At 44.4% G+C, this 23,264-nt stretch overlaps 1 protein-coding gene across 1 annotated transcript in view; it reads left to right on the top strand.

Moving 5' to 3' along the window:
* The window catches only part of EXOC4 (exocyst complex component 4), a 323,699-nt gene that overhangs the window by 115,499 nt on the left and 184,936 nt on the right, over window positions 1-23,264 (top strand). The window contains exon 9 of the mRNA XM_081331755.1: window positions 5,604-5,692. Within this exon, the coding sequence (XP_081187881.1) occupies window positions 5,604-5,692 (89 nt within the window). The remainder of the gene's footprint in view (window positions 1-5,603; window positions 5,693-23,264) is intronic.

A 23,264-nucleotide genomic window follows, 5' to 3' on the forward strand; every position in this document is an offset into this window, starting at 1 on the left:
ATATTGTCACCCAAATCAAGTTTAATCTCTAACAATCTCCCCTTTTGGGTGGCATATTATACATATATTTTTACAAAATACATCAAGCTGCCTATTAATGATTGATATATCTTTTTATCAAAGACATTGCTGTTATCTGCTAAACTCTCAAAACCTTGAACCATAGGTGTTTTTACTGGTTTACAGTTTTCCATATTATAACGTTTCAGCAAACCATTAATTTTCTTAGCTTGAGACAGTTTAAATCCTTTACTAGTCCTGACAATATCCAGCCCTAGATAATGACTAATAGCTCCTAGATCTTTTACTCTAAATTTTCTTTTTAACCCTGAAATTATTCTTTCAGTTTCTGTTTCATCTTTTGCTATAATAGCAATATCATCAGTGAATAATAATAACAATGATAATTCACTATTTTGCTGTTTTATAAATAAACAAGGATCTGCAATACTAGCTTTAAATCCCAAACTATTTAACTCTTTTACTAAACATCTATTCCACTCATAACCTGACTGTTTTAAACCATACAAACTCTTATTCAGTTTCCAACAGTACCCTACCTTACTTTCTATTCCTGATGGAACTTTCATATATATATCATGGTTTAATGTTGCATGCAAATAAGCAGTTTCAATATCTACATGTTTTATACTATAATTCTTATTTGCTGCCCAAACTAAAGCAGCCCTAAGAGTGGAAGCTCTTAACGTTGGGGAAAATACTTCATCATAATCACTATTATTCTGTGCAAATCCTTGAGCAACTAATCTTGCTTTATGTATTACCTCTCCTGTAACACTTTCTTTCAGTTTAAAAACCCATTTACATCCAATTAACTTTTCTGTTTTAGGTATTTTAACCTCTTGATAAACATTAAGATCTTGCAAAGACTTTATTTCTTTATCCATAGCTACTTTCAAATTCTTTCTTTCATTCTCAGGATACATTTTTATTTCTTCAACATTAGAAGGTTCAATGTCTATTTGACAAATTAAACCTGACTCAAAACGATCAGGCTGTCGTCTTTCCCTGTTAGACCTTCTGAGAATTATTGGACTTATAGGTACATTTACATTATTATCTTCTTCCTCTCCTGTCTCCACTATCAGTGGTTCTTGTTTGATCTCTCTAGCAGGTTCCTCCTCTTCTTTATCACTTTCATTTGAGGAGTTAGTTAAATCTTGTTGAGGAATATATACAATATCTTCTACCCTTTCCCAGCCTGACTGTTCTTGAAAAACAGCGCTAGAACTACAATAAATGTTTTTAGTACCTTTCTCCCAGAACCGATAAGACTTATGGTTTAACTCATAGCCAACAAAAAATAATTGTTTAGCTCTATGTTCTCCTTTATTTCTTATTGAACTTGGAATATGTACCCAAGCAGGTGTCCCAAATGTGTGAATATAACTAAGATTTGGTTTTCTCTTATACCATAAGGTATAAGGAATTTTACCTGTAGCTGAACTAACCACATTGTTTAAAATATGATTAGCACATTTTGCTGCTTCTCCCCATAAGCTATCAGGTAAACCAGAATCTTCAATCATAGATCTAATCATAGCTTGCAATGTTTGGCCCCTCCGTTCAACAAATGCATTATGCTGAGGTCTATAAGGAGCTGTACGTCTATGCTCTATTCCCTCTGAAACTAACAGCTCATTGAACTGTTTATTAACAAACTCAGTTCCATTGTTTGTTATTATGGTTTTTACATTTAACTGAGTTTTCCTTTGTACAAACTTGAGCCAATTAGATATTGTTTGTATAGTTTCAGTTTTTGACGTAAGGAGATAACAGAACCCATATCTGCTATAATGGTCTAGAATATTTAATATGTAGCAAGCACCCCCTAAACTGGGTTTCATAGGACCTATCAAATCCATAAATACCAGTTCTAATGGAGTTGTGGTTTTAAATCCATCTAACCTATTAGCTGGTGCTGCCCTGCTCTTTTCTCTACCACATACGTTACACTGCAGATATTTCTTACAAGCCTTTAACTTAAACCCATTAGACAAAGCTACAGTTCTTTTTAGTGTATTAAAATTCACATGACCCAATCTTCTATGTAATAAATGAATACATTCATCATGTGGTTTTTGATTTGTACAAGTAGTAGCCATTATAATAGGATCATTGCTAATTACAAACAAACCGTCTTTCATATTAGCTATTAAATTCACTTCATTCTTTTGAATAAGACATTCCTCCCCTTGGAAAGTAACTTTAAAACCTGCTTCCAATAATGCCTTAACTGATAATAGATTATAATCACATCTGGGAACATATAGCATTTCCAAATTTTGTTTTAAAAATGAACAGTAAACCTTACCCTCTCCAGAGACCTTGACTCTCCAGCCATTAGCCATAGAAATATATTTTTTACTAGACCTTATATTCTCAAAATCCCTTTTTATTTTTGAAATACAGTGTGTAGCTCCACTATCTACCACCCACCAATTGTGGTTATTAGTAGTTCTATTAGCTACAGCTACATTAATCAGCTTTTTATTCTTTCTATGGCTTTCCTTTCTCTGACAATTACTATTCTGACAAAACTTAGCAATATGTCCCTTTAACCCACAATTAAAGCATTTCCTTAAAATATAAGCAGATTCAGTCTTCTTTATTTCTTGTTGCAATGGCTCTCTCAACTGTTTTCTCTCCATACGACATCTTGATTCTTCCAACAACCTTCCAGTTATTGAAGAAACAGTTAGGTCTTCTTTGGACAAAACCTCCAAGGACGATACAAAGGCATCGTAGCTCTCATCCAATGATGATAAAATGATGTAAACCTGGTGAAGCTCTGAGAAAATAAGTTCTTTTTCTTGCAGTTCCAACAAAGTTGCTTTTATAAAGTTAAGGTGAGCTAACATATCGCCATTCTTTTCCAGTCTAGCTCTAAATAGCTTTCTGGTAAGATTTATATGAGCACCAACACTGTCCCGAACAAAAATCTTTTTCAACTTAGCCCAACATTTAGCAGCAGATTCTTCTCCACGCACATGGACTAGCTGTTGGTCTCCTAATGTTAGCCCAATGATAGATAAAGCCTTATCATTGTCTTTATTGAAGTCTACAATCTTCTTGTTATCTTCTTCATTAGTTGGATCCCAGGCAGTTACATCAGGAGGATTATGGACTATTTTCCAAAGACCTTGATTTTGTAATAGCAAACTACATTGTGTAGACCAGGATACGTAGTTTGACCCATTAAGCCGGGTAATGCAGAATGGATTGAATAGTCCTTGTGCCATTGTCTGAATTTGAAAACTCAGTTAGGAAATATAAATACAATACTGTGCCTGTCCTCAGCACCACACTGGATCTGGGCCCATAACCATTGTTAGAATATGTTGTTGAAAAAATGGTTTGTTTAACAGAGTATTATTAATACACAGTGGAAGTTGTACTGGGACTTTTAGGCAAACAGTAATGCACTAACACGAGTTTTATAACTTATTTTTACTCAGACAACAAAAAGAAACACAGTAAGAAATAGTCCAAGTATCAATCCAGTATCATGCACATAAAAGTCAGTCCATAAAAACATAGTATCAAAATACAAAAGCTGCTTACCAATATCAAAAACAATATACACTGTAGCAAGCAGTTGATTCTTGAGAGAATAAATATCAAGTTAGCAAACAAGAGAACAAGAGGTATCCAAACACTAACATCAAACACATATACAAGAGAAACTACGTGTAACATCTAACTCTCTTTTATGTGGAATAATTACAGCCACACCCTTAGGCCGTTTAACTCCTTAAAGGTGCTTTTACTCCATTATATAATATTGTCACCCAAATCAAGTTTAATCTCTAACAGGGAGAACAAGCAAGAAGCCCAGTTTTCTCTTGCCACTAAAGCAGTGTGGGAAGTGTTTGAATTTGTTTTGCTAAGAAAACCATTGTAGACAGTCCTTGACTTACAGCCATTCGTTTAGTGACTGTTCAAAATTATAATTGGGTAGGTCTAGTTTAATGAAGAGAAGGACCAGGGGGGACATGATAACAGTGTTCCGATCTCTCAGGGGCTGCCCCAAAGAAGAGGGAGTCAAGCTGTTCTCCAAAGCACCCGAAGGCAGGATGAGAAGGAATGGATGGAAACTCATCAAGGAGAGAAGCAATTTTGTACTAACAACTAACTTCCTGATAGTTAGAACAATTAACCAGTGGAACTGCTTGCCACCAGAAATCGTGGGTGCTCCATCACTGGAGGTTTTCAAGAAGACACTGGACAGCCATTTCTCTGAAATGGTATAAGGTTTCCTGCCTGAGCAGGGGGTTGGACTAGATGACCTCCAAGGGCCCTTCCATCATCATCATCATGATCATGATCATCATCATCATCATTTTTGCATGGAAAAAGGGACTTACGTCTGTTTTTCACACTTAACGACCATTGCACACTTAACGATCATGTGATCAAAATTTGGGTGCTTGGCAACTGGCGTGTACTTAGGACAGTTGCCGTCTCCCCATGCTCACATGATCCCCTTTTGCGACTTAACAAACCTCTTGCTTAAGAGTGGGAATTTTGGGTTCAGCTGTGGCCGTACGTCAAGGACATCGCCAAAGGTTTTGTTGCCTGAGCAGGGGGTGGGACTAGAAGACCTCCAAGGTCCCTTCCAACTCTCTTATTCTGGAAAAAGTACTCCATGGAGGGTTGGCAACTTAACAACGGTTGTGGTGTCCTGTCCAAAGTTGCCCTGTGGTATGATGGGGCTGTAAAATTAAAATTAAATATATTATTATTATTATTATTATTATTATTATTATTATTATTATTATTATTATTATTATTATTATTATTATTATTATTATTATTATTATTATTATTAGCGCCTTGGGTGCAATCCCAAAACAGCAGGAGCATCACTTGAACACCATTGGCATTGACAAATTCGCCATCAGTCAATTGCAAAAGGCGGCCTTACTAGGAACTGCTTCCATCCTGCGACGAGATCTGTAATGCCATCAAACATCCACATCTGCCTATCCCAGGTCCTTGGTAAGGACTCAATAGGTAGACAAAAATGCCAAATCCAGTCTGAACATCTGGCTGACTGTGCAATGATTGATGATGATGATGATGATGATGATGATGATGATAATAATAATAATAATAATAATAATAATAATAATAATAATACCACCACCACCTAGGATGCTGGCAGCAACCCATGTCAACCATTAGTGCCAGTCAATTTGAGTGTTCAGTTGACTTGAGTTTCATTTTTTATGAATAAAAGTTTTATATAATGATGATGATGATGATGATGATGATGGAAGGGACCTTGGAGGTCATCTAGTCCGACCCCCTGCTCAGGCAAGAAACCCTATACCATTCCAGGCAAATGGCTGTCCAGTCTCTTCTTGAAAACTTCCAGTGTTGGAGCATTCACCACTTCTGGAGGCAGGTAGTTCCACTGGTTAATTGTTAAGTTAAATATAAAAATAATAAAATAAGATAAAATATAGCCAGGTGTCATGGAGACAGAATTTACAACCGTACGGAAAGCTGACAGCAGACACCTCCCCCACCCTGTGCTAGCTCAGGATGTGCCGTGACGCGCTGTCGTTTCGTTGCAGGTTCGAGTCCTCTTCCCATGCCATCAGTATGAGCACGTACTTGCAGGAACAAAGGAGAGAACTCTACAGCCGGAGCGGCGAGTTGCAAGGTAGGGACACTCATTACGTCAATAAATGCCATTCAAAATAGGCCTCCCTCTCCCACGAGGGGGGGGGCGGGGTTCAAATTCGCTTGTTTGTAAGGAAGCCAAAATAAACCCGGACGGCAAGTTTGGAATGCTGGCTAATATGTCAACGTTGCTAGCAAATCGCGTGTTCGGGCGCACCGAACAGGGAAGCTGGATAGGCTTCAAGGTTGCAACTGGTCTTTCTGAGTGCCAGTTTTGAAAGCCAAGTAAGGATGCTTTTTGGACAGATGAGACACATCTGTAAGTCGGGGTTGAGCTGTGGGGGTCCTCGGCGCCCTCCGAGCTTGCTGGTATTCCCGTTAAGACGTTTCATCACCAAACTAGGTAACATCGTCAGGGCTAAAAGGGAGCGAGGTTGGTCCTCTTAACAGTCCTGGAAGCATGCGCAGAAGCGGGAAACGGGACTATTTGACTTTCTAGCTTTTTTGGGGTCTGAACACAGCCGTTTCTTGTTGCTTCTTCCCCGCCTTCGGCGATGAAATAGGAACTCCTTTAGGAACCGTTCCTAAAGGGTTCATACCCCCGTGGCCGATGCTGAGCCCAGCGGTCAAAAATTGCAAAACGGGGCTTCTCCGTTGAAAGCGTAAAGGAGGAGGAGCGCCCCCCCCCCCCGTATTATCAATTAAAAGCTTTTTTGCTTCCCCTGGAAAATGTGCCGGAGAGAGCCCGGCAACAGCCTCGCCGTTCATCATAATAAACACAGAGATAAAATGGTCCGTATTTATTTGCCGGGACGGCGCTCAAAGCACCTTTTAAAGTGTCTGCTTATTGATCTCAGAAGCAGGAGCAGCTGTCGGCTCTAAGGACCTGCTCCATCTCTGTCAACGTGCAAGGCTGAACGCGAACCCATCTCTTGCCCAGGTCTGCCGTATCTGTCGCCCCCAATTACTCTTTCCATTTCGATTTCTCCACTTCTCCCATGTCATATCTTCACGGGTGTTGGCTGTTCAGGTCTTGAGGTTGCCGAGGTTTACTGTCGGCTCCTTGGTGGACTTTGAGCTTGGTTGTTTTCTTGGCAGGCCTTTCATTACCCAAGTAGGTAACTTCATCAGTGTCAGAAGGGAGAGGGGTTTGTGGAGAGGAGGAGGAGAACGACGACTGTGGGGTCCTTGGTGCTCTCTGAGCTTGGTGGTTTTCTTGGCAGGCCTTTCATTACCCAAGTAGGTAACTTCATCAGTGTCAGAAGGGAGAGAGGTTTGTGGAGAGGAGGAGGAGGAGGAGGAGAACGACGACTGTGGGGTCCTTGGTGCTCTCTGAGCTTGGTGGCTTTCAGGCAGACATTTCATCACCCAACTAAATAATAAACCTTTATTGTCAAAGTACAACATTGAGATTAGCTGAGCCTCCCCCCGTGCTCTCTCCCCCCAACACACAGTGACAACTAGGTAACATCATCAGCGTTAGAAGGGAGTGGGGTTGTGGAGAGGAAGAGGAGGAGGAGGAGGAGGAGGAGGAGGAAGACTGTGTGGTCCTTGGTGCTCTCTGCGCTTGGTGGTTTCCTTGCAGACATTTCATGACCCCACTACGGAACATCATCAGTGCTAGAAGGGAGGGGGGGTTTGTGGAGAGGAGGAGGAGGAGGAGGAGGAGGAGGAAGAGGAGGAGGAGGAGTGGTGCTGTGGTGTCCTTATTGCTCTCTGAGCTCGGTTGTTTTCTTGGCAGACGTTTCATTACCCAGCTAGGTAACTTCATCAGTGCTAGGAGGGAGTGGGTTTGGCTCTCTGTTTATATACAGGTATATTGGGCAAGCCCCTTGCCCTGGGCAAGACAGTGGGACCTCGCACTTCAAAGCGGAGCTGCAAATATTCTCTCCTGTTGTTGTTGTTAGCTGTGAAGTCGTGTCCGACCCATCGCGATCCTATGGACAACGTTCCTCCAGGCCTTCCTGTCCTCCACCATCTTCCGGAGTCCCTTTAAGCTCACGCCTCCTGCTTCAGTGACTCCATCCAGCCACCTCCTTCTCTGTCGTCCCCTTCTTCTCTTGCCCTCAACCTTTCCCAGCATGAGGCTCTTCTCCAGTGAGTCCTTCCTTCTCATTAGGTGGCCAAAGGATTTGAGTTTCAGCTTCAGGATCTGGCCTTCTAAAGAGCAGTCAGGGTTGATCTCCTCTAGGACTGACCGGTTTGATCGCCTCGCAGTCCAAGGGACTCGCAGGAGTCTTCTCCAGCACCAGAGTTCAAAGGCCTCCATTCTTTGGCGCTCAGCCTTTCTTATGGTCCAACTTTCACTGCCACACATTACAACTGGGAAGACCATGGCCTTGACTACACGCACTTTTGTTGGCAGGGTGACGTCTCTGCTTTTTAGTGTGCTGTCTAGATTTGCCATGGCTTTCCTCCCCAGGAGCAAGCGTCTTTTAATTTCTTGGCTGCAGTCCCCATCTGCAGTGATCTTGGAGCCCAGGAAAATAAAATCTGTCACTACCTCCATTTCTTCCCCATCTATTTGCCAGGGATTGAGAGGGCCGGATGCCATGATCTTGGCTTGCTTAATGTTTAAGGGCCGGCATGGGGGAACTATGGCCCCTTCATGACTTGGGGACTTCAACTCCCAGAATCCTGAGCCGGCATGGGGGAACTATGGCCCCTTCATGACTCGTGGACTTCAGCTCCCAGAATCCTGAGCCGGCATGGGGGAACTATGGCCTCCTCATTACTGGTGGACTTCAACTCCCAGAATTCCTGACAGCATGGCTCAACTTGGAAACTCTCCCTTTCCCCTCAGCATGGCTGGCTCAGGAATTCTGGGAGTTGAAATCCACGAGTCGTGAAAGAGCCAAGGTTGCCTAACCCTGGCCTAGAGGTTACCTCTACCGGTAGTAGCTTTGAAGGGCAAGAACAGGATAGGACCCTGGATTCAGAGGGGGAAAAGGGATCTGGAGTGCAACGAATGACCTGTTTGCAACTCTTTCAACTAGTGTTTCTAAAGGTGTGGACTGAAAACCCGCAGAGGTCCCTCAAAACCTTCCTGGGGATATGCAAGGTCAAAATTACACATAATCCTCCAATCGCAAGCACAATTAATCCCCAAAGTTTCTGTCGTTAAGTGAGACCATTGTTAAGTGAGTTTTGCCCCATTGAGTCTTGCCCCAGTCGAATCACTGCAGTTGTTAAGTTGCTAACAGGATCGTTCAGTGAATCTGGCTTCCACCGTTGACTTTGCTCGTCGGAAGGTCGCAAAAGGGGATCGCGTGATCCCGGGACACTGCAACCGTCGTAAGTCCATGCCAGTTGCCAAGCCTCTGAATTTTGATCACGGGACGCCGCAACGGTCGTTAAGTGCGAAAAACAGTCCAAAGTCCTTTTTTTCACTGCTGTTGTTAACTTTGAACGGTCGCTAAATGAAGTGTTTTTAGTCGAGGAGTGCCTGTAGTAGGATGTGGTTCTGTACTAATTCAGCTGCCATTTTTGGAGCACAAGAATTTTTTTTTTAAAAAAACCCCACAACCCACCGAGTTCTCCTCCCCTTCCCCCCATACCTTCTTCTCTTCTCCTCCTTTTTTCCCTCCTGTCAAGTTATGTGGCCTCTGTTTGATAATCTCATTTCCTGGGGGGGGAAAAAATCAAAATACTGGCAATTTGAGCTTCCCAGAGTGTTAATTGTGACCTTGCTCGGTTGCTAATCAAAAAATGGGATGTTTTGCATGAAAACGCGGCTCTAATTAATTCTCAGACATAAAGCACCTTGGTTTTAATAACCCCGCCTTGATTGGGTAGTCTTTGAGAAGACGGGGGCTGCTAAGCACCTAAGCCCGGGGGGGGGGGAGAAACGTGGAAAGGAAATTATAAGAGGGCAAGAAGATTCATCCGACAGTCGAAGCCAAGGAGACACCTTTCCCGGCTCAAATTTCATATCGCGCTCCGAATCTGGCAAAGAAGGAGGGCAGGGACAGATACGGGCACAGACCCAGCTGTTCTCGGAGTAGGAAAAGCAGTTGTGTGTGTGGGGGGGGGTCCTCTCTGAGCTGGGTTGCATTCTTGGAGATGTTTCATGACCCAGCTAAGTTACATCATCAGTGCTAAAAGGCAGGGGATCTGCAGAGTGGAGGAGAATGAAATGGGGAAGAGGAGGAAGAGGAGGAGGAGGAGGAGGAGATTGACTGTGTGGGGGCCCTTGGCGCTCTCTGAGCTGGGTGATTTTCTTGCAGATGTTTCATGACCCAACTAGGGAACATCATCAGTGCTAGAAGGGAGTGGGGTTTGTGAAGTAGTGGAGGAGGTAGAGGAATTGTGGGGTCCTTGGTGCTCTCTGAGCTTGATCCTTTTCTTGATGTTTTATGACCCAACTAGGCAACATCATCAGTGCTAGAAGGCTTGTGCTAGGACAGTGATGGCGAACCTTTTAGAGACCGAGTGCCCCGACTGCAACCCAAAACCCACTTATGTATCGTCGGGTGCCGGGTGGGCGTGGCCCGTTGGGTGGGCGTGGCTGCGGTGGTAATGGCAGACTGGGTGGGACTAAAAAGTTCAATCCATCAATTCCAACTTTGCAAGATCTTTTTTTCCCGCGACAAGTTGAAATTGATTGAACTTTTTTTTTTGCACACGGTGGCGGAGGCCTAAAGTGAGAAGGTTTTATAAAAGGCCTAGGACTGGGGTGATAGCGTGCGTGCCCACAGAGAGGGCTCTGTGTGCCACCTGTGGCACGCGTGCCATAGGTTCGCCATCACGGTGCTATGAGGTTTCTAAGCACTTACGATGTTACCTACTTGGCTCAAGTCTTTCTCTCCCTCTCTCTCTCTCCCCCTCTCTCTCTCTCCCTCTCTCTCTCTTCTCTCTCTCTCCCTGTCTCTTCTCTCCCTCTCTCTCTGTCTCTTTCTGTCTCTCTTCTCTCTCTCTCCGTCTCTTCTCTCCCTCTCTCTCTTGTATCTCTGTCTCCTCTCTCTCCCTCCCCATCTCTCTATCCCTCTCTGTCTGTCTGTCTCTCTCTCTTCCCTCTCTCCCTCTCTCTCTCTTCTCTCTCTCTCTCCCTGTCTCTCTCTCTCTTCCCTCTCTCCCTCTCTCTCTTTCTTCTCCCTCTCTCTCCCTCTCTCTCTCTTCTCTCTCTCTCTCTCTCTCTCTCTCTCTCTCTCTCCCTCTCTCTCTTCTCTCCCTCTCTCTCTTGTCTCTCTGTCTCCCTTCTCTCCCTCTCTCTCTCTCCCTCTCTGTCTCTCTCTCTCTCTTTTCCCTCTCTCCCTCTCTCCCTCTCTCTTCTCTCTCTCCCCCTGTCTCTCCCTCTCTGTCTTGTCTCTCTTCTCTTTCTCTCTTCCTTCTCTCTCTCTCTCTCTTCTTTCCCTTTCCCTCTCTCTCTCCCCCCCTCTCTCTCTCCCTCTCTCTCTCTCTCTTTTCCCTCTCTCCCTCTCTCTCTCTTCTCTCTCTCCCCCTGTCTCTCTCCCTCTCTGTCTTGTCTCTCTTCTCTTTCTCTCTTCCTTCTCTCTCCCTCTCTCTTCTTTCCCTTTCCCTCCCTCCCTCCCTCTCTCTCTCTCTCTCTCTCTCTCTCTCTCTCTCTCTCTCTCTCTCTCTCTCTCTCTCTCATTTATTGCATTTGTGCATTTACTGATGCATTTTATGTGCTAACCTCTCTCACCGGTAAGATACTAATCACTGTTTGAGGTTCCTCCTCTGTAGACATTTTGCCCTTCTGGATTTGCACACATTTTACCTCCAGCTTAAAGGATGGGAAAGAAAAGTCATTCAACTAAAGGTATAACAAGGCCAGGAATGAATATTCATGAGAAGTCCTTTTTTCCTCCCCCCCCCTCCGCATTAATTACCCTGGGAGGACTCCTGTTTTTGTAGCCCGCCACGGAGATTGACCTTGCCTTCATTAGCGTCCTGCTTGATACGCCAAAGATCCTCTTGATTCTTAGCATTCAGCTACGCTGAGACCTTGTTGGAGTGCCAGAGCTCTTCTTACCTTTTCCAGGAGGCAGTTAAAAAAAGTAAAATAAAATCACAGCCCCGTCTTCTAAATTCTCAAAATTTGGCATTCTAAGGGGAACAAAGTGCTTCCCTCCCCCCCAGTAGAGATTGTGTCTCTCTGGTAAATACAGATGTAATATTTATATCCCTCTAGAACCTCAAGTCTCTTCTCTTCTGTACTTGCTGTCTGTAATCCTGGTTACTGGAAGCAAAGTCAGGCTGATTATTTCCCAGAAAGGATGGATGGATAAATAGACGTAACTATGATAGATACACAGAGAGGTAGAAATATGGCAGGTAGATGGATGTAACTAGGATGGATGGATGGATATAGTAGAGATATGGATTGATTGATGGATAGTTAGATATCAATATGATTGATAGATTTTAATTTTTATTATTATTATTATTATTATTATTATTATTATTATTATTATTATTATTTAGCATATGATGAGAGCATGGCAAAAGAGAAGTAAACAAATGCACAATCAACAAATACAGAGGATTGACGGATGGATGGATAGATAGATAGGTAGATAGATAGATACATAGATAGATAGATAGATAGATAGATAGATAGATAGATAGATAGATAGATAGATAGATAGATAGATAACCACTTTACAATGCCTTGGTAAGGCCACACCTGGAATCCTGCATCCACTTTTGGTCACCACGATGTAAAAAAGATGTCGAGACTCTAGAAAGAGTGCAGAGAAGAGCAACGAAGATGATTGGGGGACTGGAGGCTAAAACATATAAGGAACGGTTGCTGGAATTGGCTATGTCCAGTTTAATGAAGAGAAGGGTGAGGGGTGACATGATAGCAGTCTTCCAATATCTCAGGGGCTGCCCCAAAGAAGAGGCAGTCAAGCTATTCTCCAGAGCACCTGAAGGCAGGAGAAGAAGCAACGGATGGAAACTCACCAAGGAGAGAAGCAACCTAGAACTAAGGAGAAATTTCCCAACAGTGAGAACAATTAATGAAATTCTGACTTAAGGATTTACGGATTAAATAGGTTTCTTGTAATAATTACTGGTATACAGTATACTAAGCATACACAAGTAAAAAAGTGTATTATATTTATTTTTTCTTCCATTGCACTGGGGAAAAAAAGGGGGAACCACCTGCCTCCAGAAGTTGTGACTGCTCCAACACTGGAAGTTTTTAAGAAGAGACTGGCCAGCCATTTGTCGGAAATGGTATAGGGTTTCCTGCCTGAGCAGGGGGTTGGACTAGATGACCTCCAAGGTCCCTTCCAACTTATTATTAATTTTTTTCCCCTTCTTTTGTCCCTTAGCCCTCCCTTCTCTTTCCCCCATTTCCTCTTTATCTTTTGTTTGCCTTGGCATTTCGTATTCCGATAATGGCATAATACAAATAATATTGAAATAACTGAATATTGAACAGGAATTATTCAAATAATCATTGAAGCAATTAACAGATGCCTTTGTTTAGGATCCCGCTGGAATCCTCCCTGCGTCTCTTCCGAGATCCCTGATCACTGTTCCTGTTTATTAAAGCTCAGAAATAGCTGACGGGGGGGGGGGGGGGGGAGAAATAAATTCCCTGCGTTCCCCAAAAATTGTCTCCTTCTAGTGGTTCAAGCAAAATCAAGTGGTTCGTTTTGTTTTCTACACCACACTTAATTGGCCTGTTGTCTAGTGACACAATACGTCTGTGGACAAGGTTATTGCTTCCCTTCCGTGCAGAACTGAATATGCAGGCAAGTCCCCGACTTAACGACCAAAATTTATGTTGCTAAGTCAGATGTTTGTTTAAGTGACTTCTGCCCCATTTTACGACTTCCCTCGCCACATTTGCTAAGCAAACCACTGCAGTTGTTCAGTTAACGACACGGTTGTAAAGTGGACGCGGTTTCCCCGTTGCCCGTCAGAAGGCCGGCAAAGGGGACGCTGCGACCGTCATAAACACGAGTCCGCTGCCCAGCGTCTGAAGTTTGATCTTCCTGACCAACGGAGAACGCTGCAACGGTCGTCGGTGTGGGAAACGGTCGTAAGTCCTCTTTCCACCACCACCACCCCAGTGCCTTTTCAGTCGTAAGTTTGAACGGTCGCTCAATTCACTGTCGTAAGTCAAGGACTATCCGTAGAAACCTTCTTATTTTGCTTCCTGATAAGCAGGCTACTCCAGCTCAGGGTGAAGCTATGGATGATTTGGGCAGAGGGATGGGGAAAAAGTGGAGCGTAGAGGTAACGAGAAAATTTTTCGTAGTAAGGTTTGCCACATCTGGAACTCGGCTGTTCCAGAGGTGTTTTTTTTAGATCGGTGCTCAAGGAGGGCAGCAGGTGGCCAAAAAGCTAAAGAGGGTTGAAGGTGGTTAATGCCTGTACGGGAAGCCACCATTGAACGCCGGGGATCTACATTAGATTGGGTGGTCCTCAAAAATGAAAAATCCTGGAAGAAGGGAGAAGTCGCTTGCACACGCTTGCTGAGCACTCTGTAAATGCTCAGGGGTTCATTTCAGCTTGGGCGAATCTTTTATCTGTAAAGCTTTTCCAAGTAACTCTTCTGAAGCTTTTATCGGCTTTGGCTTTCAGCCGATCCGTGATTTCGTCGTTTCACTATTGAATCAACGTGTTCGTATTGGCTGAAGCAGAATATCATTCCGTTTTCCTTCCTTCCTTCCTTCCTTCCTTCCTTCCTTCCTTCCTTCCTTCCTTCCTTCCTTCCTTCCTTCCTTCCTTCCTTCTCTTTCTTCCTTCATGTCTTTCTCCTTCCTTCATTCTCTTCCTTCTCTCATCTCCTTCCTTTCTTCTCTTTCTTCCTTTTCTTCCTTCTGTCATGTCTTTCTCCTTTCTCCCTCCCTCCCTCCCCCCTCCCTCCCTTCCTCCCATTCCATCCTTCCTCCTTCCCACCCTTCCTTCCTTTCCTCCTTTACTTTTTTCCTCCTTTCTTTTCTTCCCATACTTCTCTTTCTCTTTCCTTCCCTTCCTTCTCTCATATCTCCTTCCTTCCTTCCTTCCTTCCTCCCACCCTCCCTCCCTCCCTCTCCTTCCCTTCCTTCCTTCTCTTTCTTCCTTCATGTCTTTCTCCCTTCCTTCCTTCCTTCCTTCCTTCCTTCCTTCCTTCCTTCCTTCCTTCCTTCCTTCCTTCCTTCCTTCCTTCCTTCCTTCCTTCCACCCTCCCTCTCCTTCCCTTACATCCTTCTCTTTCTTCCTTCTCTTTCTTCCTTCATGTCTTTCTCCCTTCCTTCCTTCCTTCCTTCCTTCCTTCCTTCCTTCCTTCCTTCCTTCCTCCCTCCCTCCCTCCCTCCCTCCCTCCCTCCCTCCTTCCACTTCCCTTCCCTTCCTTCCCCTTCCCTTCCCCTTGGTAGAGATGCACTGTGAAGCTTCATTATGGCAAAGTAATCTGCACTCGATTGAATTACAGGTGGGGACAACACACGGCTCAATTTTCCTTCTTCCTCCCGTGAAGTTGGACGTTGGACGCAGTCGGCAGCCGCCAAGCAAATTCTAAGACCCGTTTAATGAAAGTGCCTGGAGTTGGAACGATGGGGTGTGATTGTCTGTATTGGGAGTTAATGACGCTGTTGTGGAAAGGCAGAGCAGAATGCCACTGAAATGAAACTGGCTCATTTGCAGGCCTGGCTTCACCATTTTTATGTATTTTCAGCCATAAAGCCCTGCAGAGTTGTTGTTGTTGTTGTTGATATTGGCTTAATTCTTAAGATAGGGGGCAGAAACTCTAGAAGCAGGGCTTTATGATCTGTGGACTTCAACTCCCAGAATTCCTGAGCCAACGTGTCAAAAGGTCGCCAGCGGCTGGATCTGGAATTCTGGGAGTTGAAGTCCACAGCTCATAAAAATGGGCCATATTCCCCACCCACCCCTGCTTCTAGAGATATCCACTAGTTTTTTAAAAAAAATAAATAAATCTGTGAATGATGTTTGCCAATCTGTGCTGCCGTAAATAGGGCATAAATCCGCAAAAACCCAGACTGTGGTGTATTGTAATGTGAACTTTTGGTTTAACTTATTTGAGGAATTCTTGGTGGATTTTTCTCTTTCCCTTCACGGAGAAGATCATTTCCGGGATTTTGCTTTTTAGTGGAAAAAGAATAAGCCTGATTTGATTGCGTTCTTGTTGCCATGATGGGCGGGGAGTGCTTTTTTGTATGGATTTTTATTATAGGGTGGATTTCTTAAAGGTTGTAAGCTGCTCGGAGTCAACTATTTATTTATTTGTTTATTTCCCACCTTTGTTATTTTTACAAATAGCTCAAGGTAAAGTCAACTATTTATTTTACTTACACAGAGAGAGAGAGAGAGAGAGAGAGAGAGAGAGAGACCTCCCACCTTTATTATTTTTACAAACAGCTCAAGGTGGCGAACATATCCAGCATACCTTCCTCTTCCTATTTTCCCCTCAACAACGACCCTGTGAGGTGGATTGGGCTGTGAGAGAGGGCCTGGCTCAAGATCACCAAACTGGCTTTCATGCCTAAGGTGGGACTAGAACTCACCGTCTCCTGGTGATTGGCCCAAAGTCACCCAGTTGGCTTTCATGCCTAAGGTGGGACTAGAACTCACCATCTCCTGGTGATTGGCCCAAAGTCAACCCAGCTAGCTTTCATGGCTAAGGTAGGACTACAGCTCTTGATCTCCTGGTAATTGGCCCAAAGTCACCCAGCTGGCTTTCATGCCTAAGGTAGGACTAGAACTCCTGGTCTCCTGGTGATTTACCCCAAATCACCCAGATGGCTTTTATGGTCAGGGCAGGACTAGAACTTCCACTCTCCTTTTTTCTAGCCTGGTGCCTTAACCTCTAGAGCAGGGGTAGGCAACCTTGGCTCTTTTATGACTGGTGGACTTCAACTCCCAGAATTCCTCAGCCAGCATGGCTCAGCTTGGAAACCTCTCCCTATCCCCTCAGCCTGGCTGGCTCAGGCATTCTGGGAATTGAAGTCCACGAGTCCTGAATGGGCCATAGTTCCCCCATGCTGGCTGAGGAACTCTGGGAGTTGAAGTCCAGCAGTCATAAAAGAGCCAAGGTTGCCTACCCCTGCTCTAGACTCTAACCATAAATGAATCTTGTCCTTCTGATCCTGGAGTGCTGCACGTACTGGCTTGTCTTCCAAAATAAACCCTATTTTGTGTTGCTTGCTTGCTTGCTTTTGTGTTTTGGAGGCCACATGAGGCGATGGCAATACAACTTTCTGTGTGTGGGAACACTTGAGTGGGATAGATGCCAATCTGCAGAGCGGTAATAGTCTGCCAAGGATCTTGATCTACGGTACATAACATTATTCTGATAGCATCTGTTGATTGCTTTCTCACGTTACCAAGGAAACAGATTTGGAAAAGCAACTCTTTCTTGCATTTGCGAGGCTCTGTCAGTTGGAACTAACCAAGTGTCTGCGTTGAAGGAGCAGAATGGGACGGGCAAGCCAACCGGTTCAAAACAGGCCGTCTTCTTTGAGACATGGGTAATTTGCAGAGGCCAAGATGTTGGGCTTAAAAAAAACAAACCCAAAAGAGACATATAGTGATTCTTCCAATTTGGGGGTAAATTGCATATTACTATTATAAAACTTTTATTCATAAAACATGAAACTCAGTCAACTGAACACTCAAATGGACTGGCATTAATGGTTGACACGGGTTGCTGCCAGCATCCTAGGTATCAACCAGGTATCTCCTTAAAATGTAAGATGTTGTCAGAATCCATTTATATCACATTCATAAATGTATGTTTAAAACATTATCCCCCCTCCCCCCCGGATTCTGCCATCTCCCGAGGAAGGAGGAGCGGATGTGGATTCAGCCTGCCTTAGGTTATTTCAAAGACCAAGGGAAACCTTTTGAACTGGGGGAAGAAAGGCGAGGGTTAGAGAAGAGGGAATCTGGCCTGTGTCTCCATTTGAATCTGTAAAGGAAGAAGGCAATAACCGTAAAGATCCAAAGTTCCCTTTTTCCCACGAAAGGGATGACACGAAGTAAATGATGGGGGGCTGACCAAATGGGGTTGAGGGAAGAGGGGGTTGAACCGGGAACTCTTTATAAAGTTTCAATCTGTAAAACAATACCAGGTCCTGTCTTGTATTTCCACAACCAAACATGTCCTAGTGAAAATTCCTTTTGGACTAGAACTGACTCCAAGAGTTTTTGTTTTCCTAAGACGTGGATTGGGGTGGGTCCTGACAGATGTTCCGAGTAGCGCAGTTTTTTGTAGCTTTGCTGGAGTTATTGCAGGAAGCTGCAATTTCTTGATGTATTTTGCAAAGTTTTTGGACATAGTTCCCAGTGTCCCGATGACAATGGGTATCCCTGTTACATGTTTCATCCATAATCGCGCAGTTTCGATGGATGATGATCGAATTGAATTGAATTGAATTTATTAAATTGATATGCCGCCCTTCTCCCTAAGGACTCAGGGCGGCTCACAACAATAAAAAGTTAAAAAACATAAAATACGAAATGTAAAAAAGAATGAAACAAAATATAATAAATACATAACAATTAACCCAATAAAACCAAATTTAAAACTATAGTCAGTCCAGGCCCGATTGTTGGAACATCCACGTCTTCAGGTCATGGCAGAAGGACCGAAGGTCAGGGGCCGTCCGCAGCTCCGGGGGCAATTCATTCCAGAGGGGTGGCGCGCCCACAGAGAAGGCTCTCCCCCTGGGGGTCGCCAGCCGGCATTGCTTAGCCGATGGAACCCTGAGGAGGTCGACTCTGTGGGAGCGAACCGGGCGAAGGGAGGTTGACAATGGCAGCAGGTGGTCTCGCAAGTACCCCGGGCCTAAGCCATGTAGGGCTTTAAAGGTGATTATCAGCACCTTGAATCGCACCCGGAGGGCAACCGGAAGCCAGTGGAGCTCGCGCAGGAGTGGTGTAACATGGGAGTACCGAGAAACTCCCATAAGCACCCGCATGGCCACATTTTGCACCAGCTGAAGCCTCCGGGTGCTCTTCAAGGGCAGCCCCATGTAGAGAGCGTTGCAGTGATGATGATGATGATGATGATGATTCCACACCTACAGACAGAATCTTGCCAAACTGAAGCGGCCTACAGCCTACGTGAAACACGTGCTCTGGGAACTATTAGGGAGGTGCCGTCTTCACCCTCTTTTCTCTGACACAAACCTCTCAGCACTGCGTTGTCGCTCGCTCCTCTGGAACGGGGCCCCTCCCGCCCGAGAATCCGACAGTCCCGTATTCCCTCAAAACAAGGACTCAGATTGATCCACCTCATATCTCTGTTTTTGTCAGCCTTGAAAAGATCGTGTTCAGTTAAGCGGATTTATTGCTCAAAGCCTGTGCACAGGAATCTCCTCAACGAAGGGTCAGCACCTGCTCAGAGTCAGATACTGTAAGGGCCAGTGCAGTGGCGGGATTGAAATATCTGAACAACCGGTTCTCTTATGGGATGCAGGCCTGGGCCTCCGAGGCCTAGAACGGACTTCCGGAAGTGGCATCCACGGACTTCCGGAAGTGGCATCTACGGACTTCCGGAAGTGGCATCCACGGACTTCCGGAAGTGGCATCCACGGACTTCCGGAAGTGGCATCCACGGACTTCCGGAAGTGGCATCCAGGCACTTCCGGAAGTGGCATCCAGGCACTTCCGGCGGGCCGTTCTGTGCCTGGCCGACCTCCTCCAAGGCCTAGAACGGACCTCTGGATCCACCATCATCAGTGCTAGAAGGGAGGGGGGTTTGTGGAGAGGAGGAGGAGGAGGAGGACTGTGAGGTCCCTGGTGCTCTCTGAGCTTGGTTGGTTCTTGCAGACGTTTCTTGACCCGACTAGGTAACATCATCAGTGCTGGAAGGGAGGAGGGTTTGCTGTCTGTTTACATACTAGTGGCTTGTCCTGTCAGTATTGGTGAGGATGCTCTGGGTAGTTCTTCGATTAGGCTGTTCTTTACTGCTTGATTGGTTGTCTAGGTTGGTAGTTCCATAATTGGCGTATTGTTTATCTCATTTGGCTGTTGATCACCATTTTGTCTGCTTCTCTCCTCCCTGCTAGGCACAGGGGAAGCGTGGGTCTTGAGTTTCCCCATTGTTAGTTGCCCTGCCTCTAACTCTCACCCACCTAGACCTTGGCAACGGGGTGTTTCTGCTGTCATCCTAGCAAGAACTGGTGTTGGCTGCAAAAGTTGTGACGATTTCTTATCCCCCTCCCCCGACTGCTGTCTCACTTACATTTTGGGAAGTCAGTATTTCACTCTAATCCCGTGGTGGCGAACCTATGGCACGTGTGCCACAGGTGGCACACAGAGTCCTCTCTGCGGGCACGCGCGCCGTCGCCCCAGTCCTAGGCCTTCAGCTGGGTTTTATAAAACCTTTTCGTTTTAGGCCTCCGCCGCCGTATGCTATATATATGTGTGTGTGTGTGTGTGTGTGTGTATATATATATATATATATATATATATATATATATATATATATGTATGTATGTATGTATGTATGTATGTATGTATGTATATGTATGTATGTATACATACATACATACATATACATATAACATATATATGTTAGCAAGCCAAAAAAAAAAATTACACAAATATGAGCTGCCACTGCTGTGGCTACTGCCTGTAGATGGCCTTGGGCTAGGCTGAAACAGGAAATAAGATTTGTCCCGTGTCTGGGACCAAGCAAGTGTATTCTGAATGCTTAACGAACATTTAACACATATCTTCCTTGCTTCTCAGCTAACACAGAGAGAAAGAGAGAGAGACTGTGGCCTAAGGGGTTAAAACAACTGCTTAAGACGCAGTCGGCCCAGGTTCGAATCTCAGAAGGGTATGGCTGACTGATGAGAACAAATAAGTTTGAAATGATCATATCGGTCTCCCTTTATTCTTTGTTAGCAAGCCAAAAAAATGTACACAAATATGAGCTGCCACTGCTGTGGCTACTGCCTGTGGATGGCCTTGGGCTAGGCTGAAACAGGAAATAAGATTTGTCCCGTGTCTGGGACTAAGCAAGTGTATTCTGAATGCTTAACAAACATTTAACACATGACCACGGGGACGCTGCAGAGGTTGTAAACTGTGAGGAAAAGGAAAGCTTTTTTTCAGTGCCGATGTAACTTTGAACGGTCAGTAACTGAACTGTTGTAAGTTGAGAACTGACGCACACACACACACACACACACACACACACACACACCAGAATAGAAAGTAATGAATTAAAAACTGGAATCCCAAATCATTAGCAGAATAAGGAATGATCGTTTTGTGAATAAATAAGGAAACTAAATCTAATTTTTGGCATTAGAACCCAAGTCATTTATCCTGAATGTACTACAGGTGGTCCCCGACCTACGCCGATTCATTTAGTGACCGTTCGAAGTTGCAGCAGCACTGAAAAATGGTAACCGGTGACCGTTTTTCATACATAACGACCGTTGCAGCATCCCCAGGGTCACATGATCGAAATACAGAGGCTCAGCAACTGGCATGTACTTACGACGGTTGCAGTGTCCCGGGGTCACGTGATCCCCTTTTGTGACCTTCCGACAAGCAAAGTCAATGGGGAGGCTAGATTCACTTAACAACTGTGTGACTAACTTAATAACTGCAGTGCTTCAACTTCACAACTGTGTCAAGAAAGGTCGTAAAACGGGGCGAAAGTCACCTAATTAGAAATGTTGGGCTCAAACGTCGTCGTAAATTGAGGATTAACTGTACAGCCAGCTCATGAGGGAATTCAGGCAGATTATCTCTGTAATCCCTTTTTTTTCTTTTTTTTCTTTTTGTGCTTAGCTTGAATATACGAGTCAGCCAGAGAAAGGATATATGAATTTAGCTAGAGAATACGGGAAAAGCTGTCTCTTGGACCCAATTCCCATAGATGCTGATGTAATTGATTATAGTTAGTTCTGTCAGAGTTGGCTTAAGTATTATTGATGCTGGTTACGTGGTAGAATGTCAGAAGAAATGAACTTTTTAAGACATCTTCCCTAAATGTCATAGGCTTTGTTCCATTCTCTAAGGAATTGCACACGCTTGTCCGCACACATGTACTCGTATAACCCAGAGAGATTTTTAACAGAGATTAATATTCCTCTGAGGTGACTATTCTGTCTTGATTGAGACAGATAGAGAATAAGGCTTTGAGCTACTGTTGTATAAACTCGGAAGCAAGAGGTGTACATTACTCAAGAGAAAAACGATATTTTATTCAAGTGAAAAATGATATCCATTCATCTAGGCCAGGGGTCTTCAAACTTGGCCCTTTGAGGACTCGTGGACTTGCAACTCCCAGAATTCCTCAGCCAGCATGGACCATATAAGCCAGGGGTCTTCAAACTTGGCCCTTTGATGATTTCTGGACTTCAGCTCCCAGAATTCCTCAGCCAGCATGGACCATGTAAGCCAGGGGTCTTCAAACTTGGCCCTTTTATGACTTGTGGACTTCAACTCCCAGAATTCCTCAGCCAGTATGGACCATATAAGCCAGGGGTCTTCGAACTTGGCCCTTTTATGACTCGTGGACTTCAACTCCCAGAATTCCTCAGCCAGCATGGACCATATAAGCCAGAGAATCTCCTTCTTCTTCGTACCTAACTAGCCATTTAGGCAGATCTTGGAGAACCAAGCAATGGGAAGAGGCAACCGGGACCTCTCTGACAGAGATAGGGAGCGGGGAGGATTCCCGATTAAGGCATCACACCGGAAGGTAAGTGGAGGCAGGTTTTAATTACAAGCTAGGAAGGCAGACCCAGGCTATGCAGACTCAAGACTCAGCCAGGCACACTGGCTGAGGAATTCTGGGAGTTGAAGTCCACGAGTCATAAAAGGGCCAAGTTCGAAGACCCCTGGAATAGATGGATAGAATAAGTAGATGGATGGAATAGATGGACGATAGAAATAAAATGAAGAGATAGATGTATAGATAGATAGACAGATGGAGAGTATAGCTAGCTAGATGATAGACAGATATATGTAGATAAAATTGATGATAAAATTGACGATTTTATATGCATATAAAATTGGTGATATATGTAGATATTATATAAAATAGATGATAAAATAGATGAATAGATAGATTAGATAGATAGATAGATAGATAGACAGACAGACAGACAGACAGACAGACAGACAGACAGACTGATGGTAGATATAAGTATAAATACAACTGGATGGATAGAATAGATGGATGATAAAAAGGTAAAGGTAAAGGTTCCCCCGCACACGCGTGCTAGTCGTTTCCGACTCTAGGGGCCGGTGCTCATCTCCGTTTCAAAGCCGAAGAGCCATCGCTTGTCCGAGGACGTCTCCGTGGTCATGTGGCCGGCATGACTAGACGCCAAAGGCGCACGGAACGCTGTTACCTTCCCACCAGAGTGGTCCCTATTTTTCTACTTGCATTTTTACGTGCTTTCGAACTGCTAGGTGGGCAGAAGCTGGGACGAGTAACAGGCGCTCACTCTGTTACGCGGCACTCGGGATTCGACCTGCCAAACTGCCGACCTTCTGATCGACAAGCTCAGTGTCCTAACCCACTGAGCCACCGCGTCCCTGTAGATGGATGATACAGATAGATAAAATAAATAGGTGAATGGAATAGATGGAGGAGAGAATAGCTAGCTAGATGATAGACAAATAGATGTAGATAAAATGCATAGATAAATAGATAGACAAGACAGACAGATTAG

Source organism: Vipera berus, assembly GCF_964194415.1.
Source record: "Vipera berus genome assembly, chromosome: 6".
Classification (NCBI taxonomy): domain Eukaryota; kingdom Metazoa; phylum Chordata; class Lepidosauria; order Squamata; family Viperidae; genus Vipera; species Vipera berus.